The sequence below is a fragment of the Mastigoproctus giganteus genome, chromosome 10 (genome assembly GCF_048544385.1).
Source record: "Mastigoproctus giganteus isolate SK-2022 chromosome 10, ASM4854438v1, whole genome shotgun sequence".
Taxonomy (NCBI): Eukaryota; Metazoa; Arthropoda; class Arachnida; order Uropygi; family Thelyphonidae; genus Mastigoproctus; species Mastigoproctus giganteus.
The window spans coordinates 187,627,022-187,653,882 of NC_143584.1; the positions used below are offsets into that span (position 1 = coordinate 187,627,022).

At 38.7% G+C, this 26,861-nt stretch overlaps 1 protein-coding gene across 4 annotated transcripts in view; it reads left to right on the forward strand.

The window, feature by feature from the left end:
* LOC150079651 (medium-chain acyl-CoA ligase ACSF2, mitochondrial-like) overlaps positions 1–26,861 on the forward strand; it is a 180,548-nt gene that overhangs the window by 109,968 nt on the left and 43,719 nt on the right. For all 4 annotated transcript variants that reach the window (XM_090383698.1, XM_090383699.1, XM_090383701.1 and 1 more), the window contains 2 exons: positions 7,506–7,623; positions 26,420–26,515. In XM_090383698.1, the coding sequence (XP_090239824.1) occupies positions 7,506–7,623; positions 26,420–26,515 (214 nt within the window). The remainder of the gene's footprint in view (positions 1–7,505; positions 7,624–26,419; positions 26,516–26,861) is intronic.

Genomic DNA, 26,861 nt, shown 5'->3' on the forward strand with positions numbered 1-26,861 from the left:
CAATATCATTAATTACATATTTTTTAACTTCGCTCCCACAATTTCCCATTGCCACAAAAGGCTTTTTATTTGTAAATATCGATGCAAAATAACTGTTGAGTTCATCTGCAACGGCAGCTGGTGTATTTATTACTATCCCCTTTCCCTTACGTAAAGGTCCGATCTGGTTTGTCCTGCTCTTCTTGGCAAAACCCCATGACCTGCCCTAGCAGCCTGTCTGCATTGCTCAGAAAACTTCATATCTGACTGCACAATTACTCCCAGGTCTTTTTCATTTTCTACCACCTTAAGTGTGGTACCACACAGTTGGTACGTTTCTCTGGGGTTACTTCTACCCATATGCAGTACTTTGCATTTGTCAAGGTTGAACTTCAGTTGCCACTTCTTAGCCCATCTGCCCAAATTATCTAGATCCTGTTGCAGTAGCACACTGCCATTACTGTCATTAACAATCCTGCCAACCTTTGTGTCATCTGCAAACTTCGACATTAAGCCTGATATACCTTCATCAATATCATTGATAAATACACAAAACAACAGTGGACCCAACACCGAACCCTGTGGGACTCCACTAATAACATTAGTCCACGAAGAGCAGCACCCATTGATTACCACCCTCTGTCTTCTCCCACTTAACCATCCTTTTATCCATTGTAGCAACTTACCCTTAATACCATACTGCTCCAATTTGTACAGTAGTCTTCCATGCGCAACAGTGTCAAAAGCTTTCCTGAAATCCAAGTATATGATGTGAGTCCCTGGGGTGAAATTCTGCTTAACTAATCCTTGCTGTCACTGCAGTATAATTGCATTCCTGTCCAGATGGTCCTGCATTATTTCTGTAACCAGAGATTCCAATATTTTCCCTGAAACAAATGGTAAGCTCCAGACCTGTATGCAGTACTGCAATCTTGAGTACTGCATACAGGTCTGGAGGCCTCATTTTAGGAAAGATCTTGAACTGCTAGAATGACTACAGAGAAGGGCAGTGAGATTGGTGAGGGGAACAAAAGATTGCATTAACCAAGAAAGGCTCAAGTTTGGCAAATTACAGCATCTAGAGACTCAAATAGAAACTTATACACCACAATCAGATCACCTGTGAGGTGATCTGATTGAGGTGTATAAGTCATTGAATGGTTTGAGCAAGCTCAATGCTGATGTGATTCTTCCTTTTGCTCAGATCATGCACCTCAGAGGGCATAAATTCAAATTGAGCAAAGAAAGTTGTAGAATAGATGTGTGAAAATTTGCATTTAATTAGCGGGTGGTTGATTGCTGGAACAAACTTCCATCTGTCATTGTAGAAGTTGACAGCTTAAATAAATTCAAGGCAGAACTAGACAAACATTTGGAGTGAATGGATGGTTGATATCTCATTGCCCTTCTCTGTATTTGTTCCAGCAGCTCTATATCCTTCCTAAATAGAGACCTCCTGACCTGTACAGTACTCAAGGTGTGCCCTACCAACCTTTGTATCATCTGCAATCTTGGATATCATGTCTGATATACCTTCATCAGTATCATTGATAAATACAGAAAACAACAATGGGTCCAACACGGACTCCTGAGTTACTCCACTAATAACATTAGTCCATGAAGAGCAGTGTCCATCGATTACTACTCTCTGTAATCAAATTGATCAGACAAGACTTCCCCTTAACAAACGCATGCTGTGTCTGAACTATAACTGCAGTTTTGTCTAGATGATCACGTAGTGCTTCTTTAACCCATGCTTCCATTAATTTCCCCAGAACAGATGTTAACCTAACAGGTCTGTAATTACTTGTGTCACCCTTTGATCCTCCTTTGTGAATTGGGGTCACATTTTCACATTTTCAGTTCCTGGGTACCTCCCCTGAGTCCAAGGAAGCTCTCATAATTATGGCTAAGGGTTTGCTTAGTTGCTTTGCTGCCTCATTTAATATAACTGGATAAATCCCATCCACTCCAGATGCCTTTCTTATATTTAACTTCAACAATTTCTCCTCCACTTTGCTTTCAGTTATTACAAAATTATTTAGCTCCCTGTCAGAGTTTTATTCACCTATGGCATTCCCCGGCCTCCGTAGCCAAGTGATCAGGAGCAGGAGTGCAGTAGCACACGCTCTTTGAGTAGACCGGGGTTCAAGCCCCTGACTGCTGAATACGGTCTATCTGCCAACCCGCACTGGACCAGCGTGGCAGATTATGGTCCAATTCCATCAGCATGAATTGTTGAGGAGGCTTCCATCCTGCGGTGGGTTGATAATGGCTGCACTTTACCTTTTTTTATGGCATTCCTCTCCCTGAATAACTCCTCATGTATGAATGTAGATGCAAAATACTCATTCAGTTTATCAGCTACTTGAGCAGGATCATCAATAGTCGAACCATCTATGTTAAGTGGACCAATCTGATTCATCCCCTTCCTTCTACAGTTTATATAATAAAGTAGTCTTTGCTGTTTTTATTTGCATCCTTTGCCAAAGATTTCTCTTAATCTGCCTTCACCTGCCTAACCTCCTTTGTGACTTGATTACAGACCGGCTTATATCTACCATAGGCTTCTGTGTCACCTAATAATTTATATGCATCCCATGCATTTTTCTTCTCTGCCATGAGTCTCATTAGTTCATCTGACATCCATTTAGGTCTAAACCTTGAACAATATTTCTTAGTTGATATGAAAAGCCTAGTAGTTTCCATGATTAATTCTTTGAATGCTTTCCATTTAGAATTTGCAGATGGTAACATCATCAGTTGGTCCCACTGTATAGAATTTACAAACTGTACTTGTTAAGTAGGTCCTCAGATTTCTTACTCTTAATAGCGTTAGTGCCAACATGTACAACAATATCACATTTTGCACCCTTAAAAGATGATATCTGCTCTACAACATCATCTACTTTTACCCCTGGCAGACATACCCTATTCCACCTTCTTGCACAACATATTTCTCATTTCCCTGATAATAGAGCCACTAACAATAACTAGCTACCGTGGTAACAGTGCATTCTGCCCTTTGTGTTGTCTTATGCACAAGAGTGAGCTGTGGCATTGTGCTGATCAGCTGAGGGGTTGATGAGAGCCCCCCCCATTTTAAATCTTCAACGGCATCTACCCCACTAGTATAATAAAGACATAACGTTGAATTTGTGCTTAATTAAGCCCAATTATATTTATATGCTTACTGGGTATGATTGGACTTGATTTAGGTCACTTAGTAAGATAATGCTGAATTTGTACTTAATATCCTCACACTCTTTGCAATTTGTGTCTCCTCTGGCTGTATCACGCCCCACTTCAGATCACTTCATAAACATGTATCGAGTGGTGCTTATTATAGAACTCTGATTCATAGGAGAACTGTTTGCAAAAATTCCCCCAGGAGAGAGTATCCCACTCTTTTGAGCTCTTTACTTTATTACTCTAGTCCTGGGGCATGATTTTAACGTAAATTAAAAACAACACACTAAACTAAGAGATCCATAAGTACAATAATAATGCTATGCTATTCCCAGGCTATACAGCAGTAGTCAGTGTAGGGTAATATGACTGGTTGTTTGTTTACTAGGTACACCTATCACAATATGCAAGTGGAAAAATTATAAATAAAATTGTAATTAGATTTTGTGTATAAAGAAATAATTGGTATTTGGTACACCTGATAAAAACAAATAAATCATTTTTAAAATTGCAAGTTAGCACAGTGGGTCAACTCTTGACAAGATCTTGTAAAGAGCTCTTACTCACATTCTATGTAGGCTTGTGACAATAAATTTACACAAACCTGAGTTCATAGTTAAGAAAATAATGTAAGATACTGTTATTATGAGTATTAATAGTAGTAAATGATGTGAGAAAGCAATTTTATACATCAGCCAAAAAAAAAAAAAAATCTAATAGCAGTAGTGTTTGTTAGATTTCCTATGTCACCTGTATCACCTGTCCATCCTCTCTAACAATTTGTCTAGTTCTTCCTTGAATTTATTCAAATTATCCACTTCCACAACACCAGATGGAATTTGTTCCAACAATCAACCACCCACTGGCTGAAAGCAAATTTCTGCACACCTATTCTATAACCATCCTTCTTCAATTTTGAATGTGTGTGTGTGTGTGTGTGTGTGTGTGTGTGTGTGTGTGTGTGTGTGTGTGTGTGTGTGTGTGTGTGTGTGTGTGTGTGTGTGTGTGTGTAGTCTGAGCAAGAGATAAGATGCCATCAGAATTGAGTTAATCAATTTAAAGTAATAAACACCTCGATCAGATCTCTGCACAGGTTCCTAGTTTCTAGATGCTGCAGTTTGCAAAACAAACCTTTCCTGGTAAGAACATCCTTTGTTCCCCTCACCAATCTCATTGCTCTTCTCTGCACCCTTTAATACAGATCTACATCCTTCCTAAAATGAGGTCTCCAAACCTGTATGCAGAATTATTATAACCATTGCCTTATATAATGGGATAATCACCTCCTTATCCTGCTGACCAAATTCCTGTATATCATTGACAACACTCCACGAGCTGTTCTAGCAGCCTGTCTGCACTTCTCAGAGAACTTCATATATGACTGCATAATTATCCTCTTTTTTCATTGTCCATTATCCTGAGTGTGGTACCACACAGTTGGTATATTTTTCTGGGATCGCTTCTATCCATATGCTACTTTGCATTTGTCAATATTAAACTTCAGTTTCCACTCCCTGGCCTTGCCATCTGCCTAATTTTCCAGTCCTGTTGCAATAGCATACACTGTTTGCTGTCATTAACCACCCTGCCAACTTTTGTATCATCTGCAGACTTAGATATTAAGCCTGATATATCTTTTTCAATATCATTAATAAATATAGAAAACAACAATGGACCCTGAGGAATTCCATTAATAACATTTATCCAAGAAGAGAAGTGCCCATTGTTAACAACTTTTTCCCTTTTCCCACTAAACTGTCCTTTTATCCATAGCAGTAACTTGCCCTTAATGCCATGCTGCTCCTATTTGCACAGCATTGTTTTGTGTGCGACAGTGTTAAATTCTTTTCTGAAATCTAGGTATATGATGTCAGAATTGTTTTTTGTATGTAGTTCTTTTGTCATAGTATCCAATCAGATTGGTCAGACAAGATGCCCCCTCCTAAACAAATCTATGCTGTGACCAGTATAAATACATTCCTGTCTAGATGACTTCTTTAACTAGCGAGTCCATTATTTTTCTTGGAATAGAAATCAAGCTGATAGGTCTGTAGTTACTCATGCCACCCATCAACTTGCTCTTTGTGAATTGGGAATACATTTGCACATTTCCAGTCCATAGGGACCACCCCTGAATCCAAGGATGCTCTCATAATTATGGCCAAAGGTTTGCTCACCTCTTGTGCTACCTCCCTTAATATAATGGGACAAATTTCTTCTATCCCAGGTACCTTTTTTACATTTAGCTTCAAGTTTTCTTCCACTTCCTCTCAGTTATTAAAAATAATTTAGCTCCCTGTTAGAATTTGATACACTTCTGACTTCCCATCCTTAAAAAATCTCTCGTGTGTGTGTAGAAATAGATGCAAAATATCTGTTCAGTTTTTCAGCAGCCTGAACAGGATCTTTAATAATTAAACTATTCATATTTAGCTGACCAACGTGACTGAACCCCTTCTTTCTATTGTTTACATACGTAAAGAAGTCTTTGCTGCTTTTTTTTGCCTGAGACTTCTTGTAATCTGCCTTAGCTATCTCTACCTCCTTTGACTTGATTGCAAATTATCTTATATCTACTGTAGGCCTCTGTATCACTTGATACTTCTTATACATTCCATGTATTTTTCTTCTCTGCCATGAATCTCATTTGAACAGTATCTTCTAAGTGATATAAAAGCCTATTAGCTTCTGCAATTATTCCTTACAATTTCCTCCCATTTAGGAATTACCATTGATAATATCATCAGTTGGCCCAGTTTGAAAAAACCAATTACCTAAAAGTAACATTTTATTGCAGTGGAGATTTAATTCTAAACTAAATTTAATTTTTTTTGACCTTGTAATCTCAGGAATAAACAGAAATTTATTTAAACTTTAAAGTGTTTCACAAGAATTATTATATTTACTATGCTTGCAACAGGCAGAAAAATGAATTTAACTTAGTTACATAGAGGAGGTTATCAGTCTCTGTAATGATTTAACTTTACACAACTTTAATTACATTAATTTTAAAAGTTGTAATTTAAAAGTAATTAGTCATCATCATCATCATCAGCCATTTTCAATCCACTGCAGGATGAAGGCCTCTCCAGCAACTTTCCAGTTCCTTCTGTTTTGAGCACTGGCCATCCATTTACTACTCAAAAACTCATGAATTTCATCTATCCATCTCCGCCTTTGTCTTCCAGGTTTTCTTCTAGCTCCTCTTGGGTACCATTCTGTTATTTTCTTAGTCCATCTGTCATCATGTCTTCGAGCTATGTGTCCTGCCCAAGACCATTTTAGTTCTTTAGTTTTGATAAGAATGTCCTTTACTTGAGTTTGCTGCCTAATCCATGTGTTTCTCTTCTTATCTAACAGTCTGATTCCCAATATAATTCGTTCCATTCTTCGCTGTGTAGTTCTTAGCTTCTCTTCCATTCTTTTGGTGAGTGCCCAAGTTTCACTTCCATAAGTCATGGTGGGGAGTATACATTGATTCATTATTTTACGTTTCAGACAAACTGGGATATTGCTCTTCAGTATGTGACTATATTTCCTGAATGCTATCCATCCAAAATTTATTCTTCTCTTGACTTCCAGCCATTTATCATTATTACAGCTAATAACTTGTCCCAGATAAGTATTTATGTGAGGTTTGTTTCTTAAAATTAACAGCTATAAAAACAAAATAGCATTCCAGACTTGATCCAGAAGATGACATGAAATTAGCAATTTCAAATATTTCCTCCAAATATGGACCAAATATTATTGGTTATTCAGGCTCATCCTTCTCATTAATTGTTTTGTTTTGTAATTGTTCATTTTTTATTGTTTTGTAATCTTAATTGAAGAATAAGAATTTGATTTGTTGTTTTTGCTGTATTCAATAAAAATATTAAACAATTATTTTAATGTGTAAATTAAAAAGGAAACAATTTTTTTATTCCTTTCTCATTACTCAAATAAAATTTTCTACTACATAATTTATAAAATGCCATTTTTCTTTTCTAAAAATCTTGTCATCCTCCCTCGGGGTTTACATTGAGGGGTCTGTCAATTTTATATTTAATAAAGGGGATTGTGAGTGAAATAAGTTTACACACCACTGTCCTGTTCTAATGACCAGATTGTTGGCTGACACGCAATTTCTAGTGTTACTTGATGGAAATTATGGTACAATATAAAAACATTTGAATTTGGAACAAGCATTGATACAATGATATGTAAACTGTAAAGGTGATTATGATGAAAAGTTTAAAATATAAATGATTCTTATTCTAGTTATATTTCTTGGAAAAAAGAAATTGAACTTCAGGCTTTCCACAACTGTAATATTACTTTGGGTTTATCTATAGGGGAACAGCAGTCTTTCAGAAAGTATTAGAAGCAGGTGGAAGTAATGATTATGAGAAACTCTATGAAATTGAGAAACATGTGCAGTTTGATGATCCTGTGAACATTCAGTTTACTTCAGTAAGTAAATACGTTTTTTTTTTAATTGTTGTTTTGTTTTTTTTTAATTGCAGCAATTCACTGAGTCTTGGCAGTCTTGTTATCAGATAAATACATTCATACATTTTCACTAATAACATAGACAACAATTCAAATTGAAAATGAACCAAAAATTAAGAAAACAGTAGACAACCACCTAATGGATATTTGTAGCACACATTTCAAAAAAGGCATTATCTTAAAAAAAAAAGTTATACAAGTAGGCACATGATTCACCTTGTATGCTACCATTCATTATTCACTGATGAAAAAAGTTAATGTATAATTGATTTTGCACATGTGTCCTGAATAAGTACAAGGCTGACCATTGCTTAAGTTATCATCAGATGACACATGGAAGTGACATTAACTCTCTTCTAAGTTTGAAGCCACATCTTTCACCAAACTGTATTTTGTAAACTGCTGGAGAAGTCTGTGTGATAAATGATTTATGTCCTGCTCACCTCACATCAGAGAAAAGCCTATTTCAGCTGCTGTTGTAAACATGCAATTTCACCCACAAGCAATTGTCCAATGTAATGTTCACATATGAACCCAGGTTAGGCGTGTAGACCAGTCCTTAATGAGTCATTGGGGGAGGGGGATGCAAAGCCAACCAATTAACATTGGGAAATGGATCCACTGTGGAGAAGGTGGCTCGATGATCTGGACAGACATAATGTGCAGTGCATATATGGAACTCCTTGTCTTTGAGAGAGGAACTATGACTGCTATGGATTATAGGGACAAAATCAGTGAACCCTATGTCAGAGCTTGTAGTGCATTAGGATAGCAGTTCTTAATGGAAAAATAATGCTCTCCCTCAGCTGGTGGAGGAGTTTCTTCAGAGTGAAGTTATTTCCCAAATGGATGGCCACAAAAGTCTCTGGTCTTGAATCTCATTCAATATATACTACCCTCCCATTAATATCTAGATACCTGCATATCTATAAATAACCTTTATTTACAGGAAAACTAATATTAATATTAGTAATGGCCATATGGTGCAAGGAAGCCTAAGGCTTATGCTTCCCTAGCCAAAAAAAAGAAAGAAAAAAAACGAAAAAAAAAGAATAAAATAATAATAATAATAAAATAAATAAATAATAAAAGAAAAGGAAATGGACAGCCTATGCATTTCCCTCCTGTAGGTCCTTTGAATCCAGCTGACCTTTGAATTTCCACAAACTGTTAGCTTCTACCACCCATGTAGGTAACTTATTAACTTGCTGGCTAAAATAAAATTTCTTGCAATCCAGTCTAAACATCTTCCCCTGTAACTTGAATTTATTGCCCCTAGTTCTAAAATCATTTATAACTGTGAAAATTTCATTCTCATTCATTTTACTTTTGCCTCTCAGAGCATTAAACACCTCAGTCAAGTCTCCTCTATGGTAGTAGTAGTAGTAGTAGTAGTGGCATGTGATGCAAGAAAGCAAATGTATGAGCTTATGCAGCATCAGCCAAAAAAAAAAAAAAAAATCACACCATTCCCTCCAAATGCCTGTCCAGTTCCTCCTTAAATTTATTCAACCTATCAACTTCCACAACGACTGATGGAAGTTTGTTCCAGCAATTAACCACCCGCTGGCTAAAGGCAAATTTCCGCACATCTATTCTACATCTGTCTTTTCTTAATTTGAATTTATGCCCCCTTAGGTTCGTAATCTGAACAAATGGAAGGATCCCATCAGAATTCAGCGTGCTCAACCCATTCAAGGCCTTATATACCTCAATCAGATCACTGCGCAGGTGCCTAGTCTCCAGCCACTGCAATTTGCAGAACTTAAGCCTCTCTTGGTAAGAGGATCCCTTCATTCCCCTCACCAATCTTGTTGCCCTTCTCTGTACATGCTCAAGTAAATCTACATCCTTCCTTAAATGAGGCCTCCAGACCTGTACGCAGTACTCAAGGCGTGGCCTGACCATTGCCTTATACAGAGGGATAATCACCTCCTTTTCCCTGCTAACAAAATTCCTATATATCATTGACAAAACCCCATGACCTGCCCTGCAGCCTGTCTGCATTGCTCAGAGAACTTCATATCTGACTGCACAATTACTCCCAGGTCTTTTTCATTTTCTACCACCCTAAGTGTAGTACCACACAGTTGGTACGTTTCTCTGGGGTTACTTCTACCCATATGCAGTACTTTGCATTTGTCAAGGTTAAACTTCAGTTGCCACTTCTTAGCCCATCTGCCCAAATTATCTAGATCCTGTTGCAGTAGCAGACTGCCATTACTGTCGTTAACAACCCTGCCAACCTTTGTATCATCTGCAAACTTCGACATTAAGCCTGATATACCTTCATCAATATCATTGATAAATATACAAAACAACAGTGGACCTAACACCGAACCCTGTGGAACTCCACTAATAACATTAGTCCAAGAAGAGCAGCACCCATTGATTACCACCCTCTGTCTTCTCGCACTTAACCATCCTTTTATCCATTGTAGCAACTTACCCTTAATACCATTCTGCTCCAATTTGTACAATAGTCTTCCATGCGCAACAGTGTCAAAAGCTTTCCTGAAATCCAAATATATGATATCAAAATTATTTTTTGCATCCAGTTCCTTTGTAACCACATCATAATATCCTATCAAATTTGTCAGACAAGACTTTCCCTTAACAAACCCATGCTGTGTCTGAATTATTGCTGCAGTCTTGTCTAGATGATCCTGCAATGCATCTTTAACCAGCGACTCCATTATTTTACCCAGAACAGAAGTTAAACTAACTGGTCTGTAATTACTCGTGTCACCCTTCGATCCCCCTTTGTGAATTGGGGATACATTTGCACATCTCCAGTCCGTGGGAACCTCCCCTGAGTCCAAGGATGCTCTCATAATTATGGCTAAGGGTTTGCTTAGTTGCTTTGCCGCCTCCTTTAATATAACTGGATAGATCCCATCCACCCCAGGTGCTTTTCTTACATTTAACTTCAACAATTTCTCCTCCACTTTGCTCTCAGTTATTACAAAATCATTAAGTATCCTGCTACAATTTGATAACCTTCTGCCATTTTCAAACCTTAATAATTCCTCACGTGTGAATGTAGATGCAAAATACTCATTCAGTTTGTTTGCTATCTGAGCAGGATCATCAACAGTCGAACCATCGATGTCAAGTGGACCAATCAGATTCATCCCCTTCCTTTTAGAGTTTATATAAGTAAAGAAATCCTTGCTGTTTTTCTTAGCATCTTTTGCCAAGGATTTCTCATAATCTGCCTTCGCCTGCCGCACCTCCTTTGTGACCTGATTACAGATTAACTTATATCTGCCATAGGCTTCTGAGTTGCTTGATAATTTATATGCATCCCATGCATTTTTCTTCTCTGTTATGAGTCTCATTAGTTCATTTGACAACCATTTAGGCCTAAACCTTGAACAATATTTCTTAATAGGTATGAAACTTTTAGTAGCATCCACGATTAATTTCTTGAATGCTTCCCACTTAGAATTTACTGTTGGTAACATTGTCAGTTGATCCCACTGTACAGAATTTAAAAACTGTCGGAGACCACTGTACTCACCTTTACAGAAGCAAAAACCCTTTCCTTTACCCCTGATGGTAATTAAATCTTTAAGTAAATCCCACGTCAGTACACTGTGATCACTGCCACCTAGTGGTTCTTTTATCTGCAAATTCCTAATACATGAATGATCACTGCTGATAACCAGATCAAGAGTATTACTTTCTCTGGTTGCCTCTCGAACATGCTGATGCAGAAAACAATCATCCAATAAATCCACAAAAGTCTGACTAGTGTGTGAGTGCCCAACCCACAAGTTCCAGTCAATATCTGGGAAGTTAAAATCCCCCATTATAAGACATTCCGATTTACTAGCCCACTCTATTTCTCTGTACAATTGTTCATTGTACTCATTTGAGTCATTAGGCCTATAATACACTCCTACTCTAATTTTTGCTTTCGCAGTGCTTATGTCACACCAAACTGACTCAACAGTGCACTGTTCATCTATATCAACTGGATGCACTTCTTTTGATTTTATGTTTTTCTTTATTAACAGCATAACACCTCCTCCCTTCCTATCCTGTCTATCCTTTCTGTACACATTGTACTCCCCAAATTCCAGTTCAGCATTCCTTATATCTGTGTGACACCACGTCTCTGATATCCCAACAATATCCGCCTTTGATGTCTTGACCAACACTTCAAATTCATCAAATTTATTTACTATACTTCTAGCATTGGTATACATGCACCTATTCCTATTCCCAGCCACTCTAACACATCCCATATACCCACCTGTTTCACAATGACTGACATCCGTCCCTGAAACTCCCAACACCCCTCGCTCCAGGTCGCTGTTATTCTAATAGAAGTTGTGCAAGAATCACCTTCACCTCTGCCTACGGCTACTGTTAAACTATTAGTCCTTGTATCCCCCCAAGCTATCAGTTTTCCAACCCACCTAACACTGCCTCGATAGCATCAGCAAATATTCTTGCACCTTTTCTATTTAAGTGTATCCCATCCCTGTAGAAGCAATCTCTCCTGTTAACAAGTACAGACCAGGCTGAAAAAAATTCTACCCCTTGAGCCTTGCACAATCTTTCCAGGGCCGAATTGATCGACAAGGCTCTCATCATATACTCCCTCCTATCGTGCCTAGTTTCCAAGCTGTGTAACCCACATATTCAGTCTTTCCTCATATGGACACCCTTTTGCCAATCTCACCAGGTGAGTTACCCTTCTTTGGACCCTTTCAAGAAGCTTGATGTCTTTTTTTAGGTGCGGCCTCCATACTTGAACACTAATAATGTCTGCTGAAACCTTTAGCCTTTATGACAGCCTCTAGACACTCTCGATATTTTCAGCCTTCAAAGTGGTGATCAGTTCAGCTCTGTTTTTTGAGCTATCTCTCTTCACATACACATACATCCAACAATCCAATTAATACCAGCAATTCTCTATACGATTGAGGTCAGGGCTCTGAGCTGGCTAGTCAAACTTTTTGGTGCTCATGTCCTCAAAGTAGTCCATCACAGTGCAAGCAGTTTGATATGGAGCATCATCCTATGATACAGGTATGGGCCTTCTCTGACATGGTACCACAACATAGATAACACATTATTATCCAGGATGTCTAAATAGACTTCAGTATCCATGGTACTGTTAAACTAATGGCGCTAGGCCATACAATGAAAAACAGCCCCAGTCCATCACACTGCCTCTGCAAAACTTCATCTTTGGTATGATGCATTCTAGCAGTTGCCTTTTTCTGGATATTCACCATACCCAGGCACAACTGTCAGACTGGTAGACCATGTACCATGATTTTTCACTCCAAAACACAGCTTTCCATTGGTCTTCAGTCCAAGGATGGTGGGCCTTACACCAAGCTTTATGGCATCTCGCATTAGTCAGGGGGTGATTAATGGCTTGTAGACAGCTGCACTACTATAATAACCCATATTATGCAGCATCCTACATACTGTACTGGTGCTGACACATCCCAATCATCTCACTGATAGCCCGTGTGCTGTGACAATGTTGACCTGTATTCTGAGTAGATGATTCTTTGCAGAGCTCTCCTGTGACATTCTATCAACTTTATTTTGTGGGTCATTTCAGTTCACATCACCAATTGTTAACCTGGGGATCATCAGTGCTGTCCGTTGAAGTGTCACATACAGATCTATTGCTTATGTGCCACCCTATTATCATGTTAATACCATTCATCACGATATCTTGCATTCACAATCATGCTACTGTCTCCTTTGAAGGCCTACAAGCATATTTATAGTTGTGTCTGACACACACATGGTACTTGGGTAGATTGTGACCAACTGTCAGCAGAGGGGTGCCCAGATATTATGGTTTGTTGTTTGGTTTTTAGGAGCATTAGCAACTAAGGCCATATTGCTCTGGGATATGCGGTGGTCATTCCCTGACCTTTCTGCATCCTCCATATTTGGTGGTGACGGGGATATTATGGTAGGATAGTGTATATGGGATACTCAGGACACAGAATTTTGAGCTGTCAGTCGATCCATCCAGAACTTTACATCAGTCAGTTTCACCCTTGGAAGGCCAAACTTCAGTACCATCGGCTCTTGAACATCCCTTTAACAGTGTGAAAATCTTTTATGAGTGTTGCTTGGCTGCCAGGGGCAATCACACTACTTGTTAGGGGCTTCAACTTCCTCTACCAGAAACTGTTATATGCATATGTACCAATCTTCATATTTCAGAAATGAGATACTGTATTTTCAGACCATAAATGTACTTTTTTCCCCCTAAAAAATGCTGCATAATATTGTAACCACCTAGACAGAAACATATACATACAGCCATGTCCTTTATATACATGTTATTTTCACCATATTCAAATTCTATAGCTCCTCTGTCAGAGTGGCACCGTATTTCTGATATTCTTAGAATGCCTATATTTTGATAAATATTTAAAATTAGCATTAGCATTAGGAAAGGCATATGATGCAAGAAAGCAAGCTTATGCAGCATCAGCCAAAAAAAAAAAAAAAAACCACTTCCATTTCACACCTCTGTTCATTCGAAATACCTTGTCCAGCTGAGCCTTAAATTTATTTAGACTATCAACTTCCACAACACGGGATGGAAGTTTGTTCCACCAACCAACTACCCACTGGCTAAAGGCAAATTTCAGCATATTTATCCTACATCTGTCTTTACTCAAATTTGAATTTATGCCCTCTCAGGTGATTATTCTGAGCAAGAGGAAGAATCCCATCAGCATTGAGCATGCTCAAACCATTCAAGGCTTTATACACCTCTATCAGATCACCTCGCTGGTGCCTAGTCTCCAGACACTGTAATTTGCAAAACTTAAGCCTTTCTTCGTAAGAGCACCCCTTTGTTACATTCACTAATCTTGTTGCCCTTCTCTGTACTCGTTCCAGCAGCTCTACATTCTTCTTGAAATGAGGCCATGAGACCTGTATACAGTACTCAAGGTGTGGCCTGATCATTGCCTTATACAAGGGAATAATCACCTCCTTATCCCTGCTAGAAAAATTCCTGTATATCATTAACAAGACACAATGAGCTACTCTTGCAGCCTGTCTGCACTGTCAGAGAACTTCATATCTGCCTGCACAATTACCCCCAGGTCCTTTTCATTCTCTACCACTGTCAGTGTAGTACCACAGAGTTCATACGTTGCTCTGGGGTTGCTGTTTTCCATATGTAGTACTTTACATTTGTCAATGTTAAACTTCATTTGCTACCTCTCAGCCCATCTGCTCAACCTTTCCAGATCCTGTTGCAGCAGCATAGCGTCAGTAGTGTCCTTAACAACTCTGCAGACCTTTGTATTGTCCGCAAACTTGGAAATTAAGCTTAATATACCATCATCAATATCATTTATAAATACAGAAAACAATAATGGACCAACACATTGAACCCTGAGAGACTCCACTAATAACATTAGTCCACGATGAGCAGTGTCCATTGATTACCACTCTTTGTCTTCTCCCCCTCAACCATCCCTTTATCCATAGCAGCAATTTGCCTCCAATGCCACACTGCTCCAATTTGTACAGCAGTCTTCCATGTGCAACAGTATCAAAAGCCTTTCTAAGATCCAAATATATAATATCAAAGTTATTCTCTGCATCATAGTATCCAGTCAAATTGGTCAGGCAAGACTTTCCCTTAACAAAACCATGCTGTGTCTGAGCTATAACTGAAGTCTTTTCTAGATGATCCTGCAGTGCTTCTTTAACCAGTACCTCCATTAATTTTCCTGGAACAGAAGTTAAACTCACAGGTCTATAATTACTTATGTCAGCCGTTGATCCTCCTTTGTGAATCGGGGTCACATTTGCACATCTCCAGTCTATGGGTACCTCCCCTGAGTCCAAAGAAGCTCTCATAATTATGGCTAAGAGTTTGCTTACTTCCTTTGCTGCCTCCTTTAATATAACTGGATAGATCCCATCCACCCCGGGTGCCTTTCTTGTGTTTATCTTCAACAATTTCTACTCCACTTTCCTCTTAGTTATTACAAAATCATCTAGCTCACTGCCAGAGTTTACTTCACCTCTGGCATTCCCCTTCCTGAATAACTCCTCATGTGTGAATGTAGATGCAAAATACTCATTTAGTTTGTTAGCCACCTGAGCAAGATCCTCAACTGTTAAACCATCAATATCCAGTGGACCAATCTGATTCATCCCTTTCCTTCTAGAGTTTACATAGGTAAAGAACTCTTTTCTGTTTTTCTTTGCATCCTTTGCAAAGGATTTCTCATAATCTGCATTTGCCTGCCTAATCTCCTTTGTGACTTGGTTACAGACCAGCTTATATCTATCATAGGCTTCCATGTCACCCATTAATTTATATGTATCCCATGCATTTTTCTTCTCTGCCATATGTCTCATTAGTTCGTCTGACATCCATTTAGGCCTAAACCTTGAAAATATTTCTTAGTTGGTATGTAAAGCCTAGTAGCTTCCAAGATAAGTTCTTTGAATGCTTCCCATTTTAAATTTGCTGTTGGTAACATGATCAGTTGGTCCCATCATATAGAATTTAAATACTGTCTCAGACCACCGTAGTCACCTTAAGAAAGCAAAAACCCTTCCCTTTACCCCTGATGGTAGTTACCTCTTTGAGTAAATCCCACTTCAGCACACTGTGATCACTGCCACCTAGTGGTTCCCTTATCTGCAGATTCTTAATGCATAAAGAATCACTACTGATAATCAGATCAAGAGTATTACTCCCTCTAGTTGCCTCCCGAACATGCTGATGTAGAAAACAATCATCCAATAAATCCACAAAGCCTTGCTAGTGTGTGAGTGACCAACCCACACACTAGCAAGGTGGGTTGCTGGTGTGTGGGTTGATCACTTCCAGTCGATATCTGGGAAATTAAAATTCCCCATTATAAGTCTCTCTGATTTACTGGCCCACTCTATTTCACTGTACTGTTTCTTATTATACTCATCAGAGTCATTAGGCATATAGCACTCTCCTACTCTCAAACTCAATTTTGATCTCCCAATGCTTATGTCACACCAAACTGACTCGACACTGCGCTGTCCAGTGATGTCGACTGGCTTCACTTCCTTGGATTTTATATGTTTCTTAACTAACCCCTCCTCTGTTCTTATCCTGTTGATCGTTTCTGTACACATTGTACTCCCCAAATTCCAGTTCTGCATTCCTTATATAACCGTAGGGGCTCACATTGGGTGAGTATGGGTTTGGCACACCCAGGGTCCTGAGCTGGATATCATCATTCTTCTCTTCCTTGGTGATTCCCTTTTATCTCTCTCTCTCGGGGTAGTTCAGACATTTTTTTTTTTTGGCTGGTGCAACATAAGCCTCAGGCTTTCTTGCACGATATGTCTGATAATAATAATATCTGTGTGACACCACGTCTCTGATATCCCAACAATATCTGCCTTTGATGTTTTGAGCAATACCTCAAATTCATCAAATTTATTTACTAAACTCCTAGCATTGGTGCACACTCAAGTAAATTGAACAGGTGCATGTACACGCACGTATACATACACCTGTTCCTACTCTTAACTACCCTAACACAACACATGTGTTTACTTGTACCGCAATGACTCCCAGCAATCTCTGAAATATCCTGCATCTTGTTTTCCAGGCTGCTGCTCATTCCAATAGATACAAGTGCAAGAATCACTTTCACCTCTGCCAGTGGCTACTGTTAATCTATTAGTCCTTGTATCCCTCCAAGCTAGCAGTTTTCCGACCCACCTAACACTGCCTCGATAGCAACAGCAAATTTTCTTGCACTCTTTCTATTTACATGTATCCCATCTCTGTAGAAGCAATCTCTCCTGTTAACAAGTACAGACCAGGCTAGCTGCCTCTGTAGCCAGGTGGGAAGGAGCAGCAGTGCGTAGCACACGCTTCTTGATTAGACCGGGGTTCGAGCCCATCACCACCAAATACGGATGATGCGGAAAGGTCAGGGAATGACCGCATATCCCGGAGCAATATGGCCTTAGTTGCTAATGCTCCTAAAAAACCAAATAACAAACAAACAACAGACCAGGCTGAAATAAATTCTACCCCTTGAGCCTTGCACAATCTTTCCAGGGCCAAATTGATCGACAAGGCTCTCATCATATACTCCCCCCTATCATGTCTGGGCAGAATTGCAGACACTTTCAAATTCAACCCTAATTCACGGCTTTTTTTCAACAGTGAACTGTACTTGTTAAGTAATTCTGCTGGTCTCCTACTCTTAATATCATTAGTGCCAACGTGTGCAACTATATCACCTTTTGAGCTCTTAAAAGATGAAATCCGCTCTACAATGTCGTCAACCTTTGCCCTGGCAGACATACCCTGGTCCTGTTCTATCTATCCTTTTTACGAAGCATGTTCCCTGTTTCCCTGACAATAGAGTCACCGATGACTACTAGTTCCTGTGGGACCAGCACATTCTACCTTGGGGGTTGCCGCTGTGTTGCGTGATGACCAAGTGCAAGCTCTGGCGTTGATGTGGGCAGCTGAGAGCTTGATGGGCCCCTCAATTTAGATCATTCGAGGGCATCCACCCTGTCCTTCAAGCTCTCATATAGGACCATAACAACACTGAGTTGTTGCCTGATTTACTTACACTCCTTACATCGTGCACACACAAAGACATCCCCCATGGCAATATCATGTCTCGTACCCGATTGCTCCACAAACTTCATGCAAGCAGTGCATTTTAAAAGGCTGTGATTCAAAGGGCAACTATCCCCCCTCAGTTCTCCCCTGAGCCACAGCACTCCCATTAGCTTGAGCCTTTTGCTTTGCTGCTCTGGTCTGAGTCGTGATTTCGATTTAATTTCAATAAAATTTCAATATCGAGTATTATCCATGAGTGCTGTTTATATAACTTCCGTATCAAGTTATGTATTAATTAATTATGCTACGTTTGTAATCTAAGTCATTATATGTATTTAGTTAAAAAGTACAATTTAATTGAAAATGAAGTTTAACAAGATTAATAGATTTTGCTGATTAATTGACAATATTATATTATATACTATACTATATTATATACTAAGCTTACGCTATCTAGTTCGGGATATAACGTTGTATCGTATAACAATGGTCGCAAGTTATGAACGGTAAATCTATGGACACTTAAGTATTAATTAACTTCCAAATCTCGCTGTCTCAATTCAGAATAAACTAAGAATCCTGACTAGGTCTATAAGCTTCTTATAGAAAATAATTTGATATAACAATTGTTCAATAAAGCGTCTAAATATGGCTAAAGAACTTCTCGTTCAGCGGAACTGCAGCTTGTAACACGTGGATTTGATACCCTTACCGATACTAAGTAATACCTATAAAATCTCTATCTAAGTTAAAGTTTAAACTAAGTATCGTAACTAGGAATATAAAGCTACTCTAGAAAATAAGTTAATATGCCAATTTAAGCTAATAAAACAGAAAAAACGTCTCTATTCCTGGAGCAGTAAAAAACTACGCCTGCACAAGGCTTCTCTCGTTCTCAAGCTCCCCTTGTTCTCAAATTCATCAAACATCATCATTAAAATTCATCAAAGGTAAGCAAACCCTTATCCATAATAACGAGAGCAGCGTTGGATTCAGGGAAGGTCCCTATGGACTGGAGAAGTGCCGATATGTCCCCAATTCATAAAGGGGATTAAAAGGTGACATGAGTAATTACAGACCTGTTAGCCTAACATCTGTTCCAGGGAAAATAATGGAATCGCTGGATAAATAAATAATGCAGGACCGTTTGGACTGCCTGTGCAATTATACTGCAATCACAGCATGGATTTGTCAAGGGGTTGTCTTGTCTAACCAATCTGATAGGTTACTATGATGTAGTGGCTGAGGAACTGGGTGAAAAAGAATTAATAATAAACACTCTTTTATAGCAATCTTGCAAAAATGGCTGCATTTGGAGAAAGAGGTGGATCACTGGATAACAGCCAGAAAAAAAATGGGATTTAAATGACTCCAAAAACAATAATATTTGAGGCAAGATGGTTGAGAGTCACACATGATATCACTGATTTTTCTGGGGAAACTTAGTGCTACAGATTTATGAAGAAATAATTATGAGCTAAACATGTATACTCAAACTAGTTTAGTACAAAAGCAAGATTTTGCAGTTTCAAAAATTTGTGATTAATGCAAGGAAGAAATTGTGTTTTAATTTGGACAGAGAAGTAATATGGATGGAGTTGCAATAATTTGATGTTACAGAAAATAAGAATGAACATTAAAGGTACTGAACCCATTGTGATAAAAATTTCTAGAAATAAAGAAAACTGCTGCATTGCTGATATTCCCCTTTTAATATTCTAATGTAAGATGATATCGAAAGATGAAGTTCTGTGAGGATTTTAATTCATATTCATGCAAGAGGATAGGCTAAAAAAAAAAAGAAGCTTTAGCTAAAGAAGTGAGTTCAAAATATCCATGTGACCTTCTGTAAAAGTTGGCTGTTTTAGTGTGTGACTGTTCTGATCACATGTAATGGAAGCACCAAAAAAAAAAAGGGGAAAAAAAGACAGTTTCAGAATTAAATACACAATTATCTGTGATCCTAGGCCTTACTAGCCAATGGACAAACCCCTTAAAGCATTCATGCGCTAAATGGGTGGAGACTAAATCATGATTTGAAGTCAACAGGATGAATGAAGCAACCCACTATTTCAGAGGTATGCTGTTGTTATTGTGAGCAAGAGGAAGGATTCTGTTGTCATTGAGTTTACTTAATCCGTTCTGAGCACCTTAAGCACCTCATTCAGATCTCCTCGCAGGTATCTAGCCTCTAGCCACTACAATTTTTAGACCTGAAATATTTCCTGTTAAGAGCACCCTTTTGTTCCCTGCACTAATCTTGTAACTCTTCTCTGTGCCCACTCCAACAGTTCCACATCCTGCCACAAATGAGACTTCCAGATCTGTATGCAGTATATGAGATGTGGTCTAACAGTTGCCTTATACAACTGAATAATCACCTTATCCCTATTTGCAAAATTCCTGTATATTATAGACAAAATCCCATAGGCTGTCCTAGCAGCCTGTCTGCATTGCTTAGAGAATTTCATATCCGACTGCATAATTATCCCCAGATCTTTTTCATTCTCTGAGTGTGATAGAGAATGAAAGATTAGCATACCATATAGTTGGTATGCTAATCTGAGATTACTGTTACCTATATGAAGTACCTTGCATTTGTGAATGTTAAACTTCAATTGCCACTTCTCAGCCCATCTGCCTAATTTATCTAAATCATGTTGTAGTAGCATACCTGATTGTTGTGATTAACTTATCAGTTATCAAATCTTTAAAGAAATATGGGATCAGCAATGCCCTTGATGGCAATGAAGATAAGCATTCTTATAGAAAGTGCAAGTCCACACCATATGTTGGTAAAGACAGTGGTGACAGTTGGTAAAGACAATGGTGCTCTATATTAAGTAAAAGCTTCAAAAACAAGACATTTAATAAGCACTTATGAATTTCTGTTTCAGATATATGCAATAAAATATAGTTTTCCAAAATTTGCATTCTACACCACATATACACACGTAATAGTAATCATGGCATGTGATGCAAGAAAGCAAGTGTATGAGCTTATGTAGCATCAGCCAAAAAAAAAAAATCACACAACCATTCCCTCTAAATGTTTTTCCAGTTCCTACTTAAATTTATTTAACCTATCAACTTCCACAACGACAGATGGAAATTTGTTCCAGCAATTAACCACCTGCTGGGTAAAGGCAAATTTCTGCACATCTATTCTACAGCTGTCGTTCCTCAATTTGAATTTACGCCCCCCTTAGGTTTGTAATCTGAACAAGTGGAAGAATCCCATCAGTACTCAGTATGCTCAACCCATTCAAGGCCTTATTACACCTCAGTCAGATCCCCTCGCAGGTGTCTAGTCTCCAGCTGCTGCAATTTGCAGAACTTAAGCCTTTCTTGGTAAGAGCACCCCTTTGTGCCCCTCACCAATCTTGTTGCCCTTCTCTGCACACACTCAAGCAAATCTACATCCTTCCTAAAATGAGGCCTCCAGACCTGTACGCAGTACTCAAGGTGTGGCCTGACCATTGCTTTATACAGAGGGACAATCACCTCCTTTCCCTGCTAGCAAAATTCTTGTATATCATTGACAAAACCCCATGACCTGCTCTTGCAGCCTGTCTCCATTGTTCAGAAAACTTCATATCGGACTGCACAATTACTCCCAGGTCTTTTTCATTTTCTACCACCCTAAGTGTAGTACCACACAGTTGGTACATTCCTCTGAGTTTAGTTCTACCCATATACAGTACTTTGCATTTGTCAATGTTAAACTTCAGTTGCCACTTCTCAGCCCATCTTCCCAAATTTTTTAGATCCTGTTGCAGTAGCACACTGCCATTACTGTCATTAACAACCCTGCCAACCTTTGTATCATCTGTAAACGTCGACACTAAGCCTGATATATACGTTGATGTGTCTTGTGGTGTGGAAAGCATCTTATCCATAAATTCACACAGTACCGTGTGCATCATAATATAATGCATTTCTGTACCACATTTTAATGACATTAATTTGTAAATTATTGCAAAATAACTGATGTCTTAGCAGTTGCATATACTTTGTAATAGTATGCTTTATTTTAACATTATCTGTTTTTTTAGAATTATGTGTTTCCGAAATAAAGTGCCTTTATCCAAAAATTTTTACATACGCATGCAATGACATCCACAGTGTTGCACTTTTTATGTCCAACAGTTATAGATCTGAATTATATTCATCCATTCTTTTCCAATTCTAACACACTCACTGATGAAAATCAAATAACAGGTAAAAATGATACTCAAGCAATACTAAAATTTAAATTTTTAATTTTTGAGATATTTTAATTGTTTAAATTTTTGGCACACTTGGTGTGGGGATGTTGCTACTAAAAGAGCATCTTCACATCCTGACTAATGATAAAAAAATTCATATATTAAGAAGTGCATGAAATAAAAGAAATAATGAAATGAAAAGACACAGTTCAGTTAGCATTAGCATTAGTAGAGGCATATGATGCAAGAAAGCAAGCTTATTCAGCATCAGCCAAAAAAAAAAAAAAAAAAAAACCCCACTCCCATTTCACCCCTCCGTTCGTTCGAAATACCTGTCCAGTTGAGCTTTAAATTTGTTTAGGCTATCAACTTCAACAACAAGTGATGGAAGTCGGTTCCACCAACCAACCACCCGCTGGCCAAAGGCAAATTTCCGCACATCTATCCGACATCCGTCCTTCCTCAATTTGAATTTATGCCCTCTGAGGTGATTATTCTGAGCAAGATGAAGAATCCCATTGGCATTGAGCATACTCAAACCATTCAAAGCCTTATACACCTCTATCAGATCACCTCGCCGGTGCCTAGTCTCCAGACTCTGCAATTTGCAAAACTTAAGCCTTTCTTCGTAAGAGCAACCCTTTGTTCCATTTACTAATCTTGTTGCCCTTCTCTGTACCCATTCCAGCAGCTCTACATCCTTCTTGAAATGAGGCCTCCAGACCTGTATACAGTACTCAAGATGTGGCCTAACCATTGCCTTATACAAGGGAATAATCACCTCCTTATCCCTGCTAGAAAAATTCCTGTATATCATTGACAAGACACCATGAGCTACTCCTGCAGCTCGTCTGCACTGCTCAGAGAACTTCATATCTGCCTGCACAATTACCCCCAGGTCCTTTTCATTCTCCACCACTGTCAGTGTAGTACCGCAGAGTTGATACGTTGCTCTGGGGTTACTGTGTCCCATAGGTAGTACTTTACATTTGTCAATGTTAAACTTCATTTGCCACCTCTCAGCCCATCTGTTCAACCTTTCCAGATCCTGTTGCAGCAGCATAGCGTCAGTAGTGTCCTTAACGACCCTGCCAACCTTTGTATCATCTGCAAACTTGGACATTAAACTTGATATCCCATCATCAATATCATTCATAAACACCGAAAACAACAACGGACCCAACACTGAACCTTGAGGAACTCCACTAATAACATTAGTCCACGTTGAGCAGTGTCCATTGATTACCACTCTCTGTCTTCTGCCACTCAACCATCCCCTTATCCATAGCAGCAATTTGCCTCCAATGCCACACTGCTCCAATTTGTGCAGCAGTCTTCCATGTGCAACAGTATCGAAAGCCTTTCTAAGATCCAAATATATAATATCAAAGTTATTCCCTGCATCCAGTTCTTTTGTGACTACATCATAGTATCCAATCAAATTGGTCAGGCAAGACCTGCCCTTAACAAAACCATGCTGCGTCTGAGCTATAACGGAATTCTTGTCTAGATGATCCTGCAGTGCTTCTTTAACCAGTGCCTCCATTAATTTACCTGGAACAGAAGTTAAACTAACAGGTCTATAATTACTTGTGTCAGCCTTTGATCCTCCTTTATGAATTGGGGTTACATTTGCACATCTCCAGTCTATGGGTACCTCCCCTAAGTCCAAAGAAGCTCTCATAATTATGGCTAGGGGTTTGCATACTTCCTTTGCTGCCTCCTTTAATATAACTGGATAGATCCCATCCACCCCAGGTGCCTTTTTTATGGTTATCCTCAACAATCTCTCCTCCACTTTCCTCTCAGTTATTACAAAATCATCCAGCTCATTGCCAATGTTTACTTTACCTACATCATTCTCCTTCCTGAATAACTCCTCATGCGTGAATGTAGATGCAAAATACTCGTTTAGATTGTTAGCCACCTGAGCAGGATCCTCAACTGTTGAACCATCAATATCCAGTGGACCAATCTGATTCATCCCTTTCCTTCTCAAGGTCAAGTATGTAAAGAACTCTTTTCTGTTTTTCTTTGCATCCTTTGCCAAGGATTTTTCGTAGTCTGCCTTTGCCTGCCTAATCTCCTTTGTGACTTGGTTACAGACCAACTTATATCTATCATAGGCTTCCATGTCACCCATTAATTTGTATGTATCCCATGCATTTTTCTTCTCTGCCACATGTCTCATTAGTTCATCTGACAACCATTTAGGCCTAAACCTTGAACAATATTTCTTAGTTGGTATGTAAAGCCTGGTAGCCTCCAAGATTAGTTCCTTGAATGCTTCCCATTTTGAGTTTGCTGTTGGTAACATCATCAGTTGGTCCCACTGTACAGAATTTAAATACTGTCTCAGACCATCATAGTCTCCTTTACGAAAACAAAAACCTTTACCTCTGATGGTAGTTACCTCCTTGAGTAAATCCCACTTCAACACACTGTGATCACTGCCACCTAGTGGTTCATTTATCTGCAGGTTCTTAATGCATGAAGAATCACTACTGATAATCAGATCAAGAGTATTGCTCCCTCTTGTTGCCTCACGAACATGCTGATGTAGAAAACAATCATCCAATAAATCCACAAAAGCCTTGCTAGTGTGCGAGTGACCAACCCACAAATTCCAGTCAATATCTGGGAAATTAAAATCCCCCATTATAAGACTCTCTGATTTACTGGCCCACTCTATTTCCCTGTACAATATCTTATTATACTCATCAGAGTCATTAGGCCTATAGCACACTCCTACTCTCAATTTTGATTTCCCTATGCTTATGTCACACCAAACTGACTCGACACTGCCCTGTCCATCGATGTCGACTGGCTTCACTTCCTTGGACTTTGTGTTTCTTAATTAATAGCATAACCCCTCCTCCCCTCCTGTCCTGTCTATCCTTTCTATACACATTGTATTCCCCAAATTCCAGTTCCGCATTACTTATATCTGTGTGACACCACGTCTCTGATATCCCAACAGTATCTGCCTTTGATGTTTTGAGCAATACCTCAAATTCATCAAATTTATTTACCAAACTCCTAGCATTGGTGTACACGCAGGTATACATGCACCTGTTTCTATTCTTAGCTACCCTAACACAACCCATGTGTTTACTTGTACCGCAATGACTACCAGCAGTCTCTGAAATATCCTGCATCTTGTTTTTCAGACTTCTGCTCATTTCAATTAGCATTAGCATTAGTAGAGGCATATGATGCAAGAAAGCAAGCTTATTCAGCATCAGCCAAAAAAAAAAAAAAAAAAAAAAACAACCACTACTCCCATTTCACCCCTCAATTCGTTCGAAATACCTGTCCAGCTGAGCCTTAAATTTGTTTAGGCTATCAACTTCAACAACAAGCGATGGAAGTCTATTCCACAAACCAACTGCCAATAGAAGTCTATTCCACAAAACAAACCAATAGAAGCAGTGCAAGAATCACTTCCACCTCTGCCAGTGGCTACTGTTAATCTATTAGTCCTTGTATCCCCCCCAACTAGCAGTTTTCCGACCCACCTAACACTGCCTCGACAGCATCAGCAAAAATTCTTGCACCCTTTCTATTTAAGTGTATCCCATCCCTGTAGAAGCAATCTCTCCTGTTAACAAGTACAGTCCAGGCTGAAAAAAATTCTACCCCTTGAGCCTTGCACAATCCCTCCAGGGCCGAATTGATCGACAAGGCTCTCATCATATACTCCCTCCTATCGTGTCTGGGCAGAATTGCAGACACTTTCAAGTTCAACCCTAATTCACGGCTTTTTTTCAACAGTGACCTGTACTTGCTAAGTAATTCCGCCGGTCTCCTACTTTTAATATCATTGGTGCCAACGTGTACAACTATATCACCTAACAGTTATATAGTTCAAGCCGAGAAAAAGCATTTTTATCAAAATTTTAACAATTAAAATATTACAGTGAAATTCTGATGTCTTTTTTTATTTCTCTAGGGAACTACAGGAAGACCTAAAGCTGCTATTTTAACACATCATGGAATTGTAAATAATGCAAATTTTATAGGAAAGAGGCTAACTTATGATGTACAAGTAAGCAATTCCAATATTTACAAATTGCACAAATACTGCAGGTTCATTATAATTCAAAAATTTGAAATTTAGAGTGAAAATTTTTAGTATTATCATAGTAAATCTTTGATGATTTTTCAAATTGAATTTATCAGATAAAAGCAAATATTTTATTATCCTTTATTATATAGTTAGCAGTAACAAATTATGCATTTTTTTTTTTTTTTTTGGGGTGATGTTGTATAAGCAAGCTTATACAACATCACCCCAAAAAAAAAAAAAAAACCCCCACTTCCAATTTCACTTATCCATTCCTCCAGTATTTTGTCCAGTTCTGCCTAGAATTTATTTAACTATCAACTTCCAG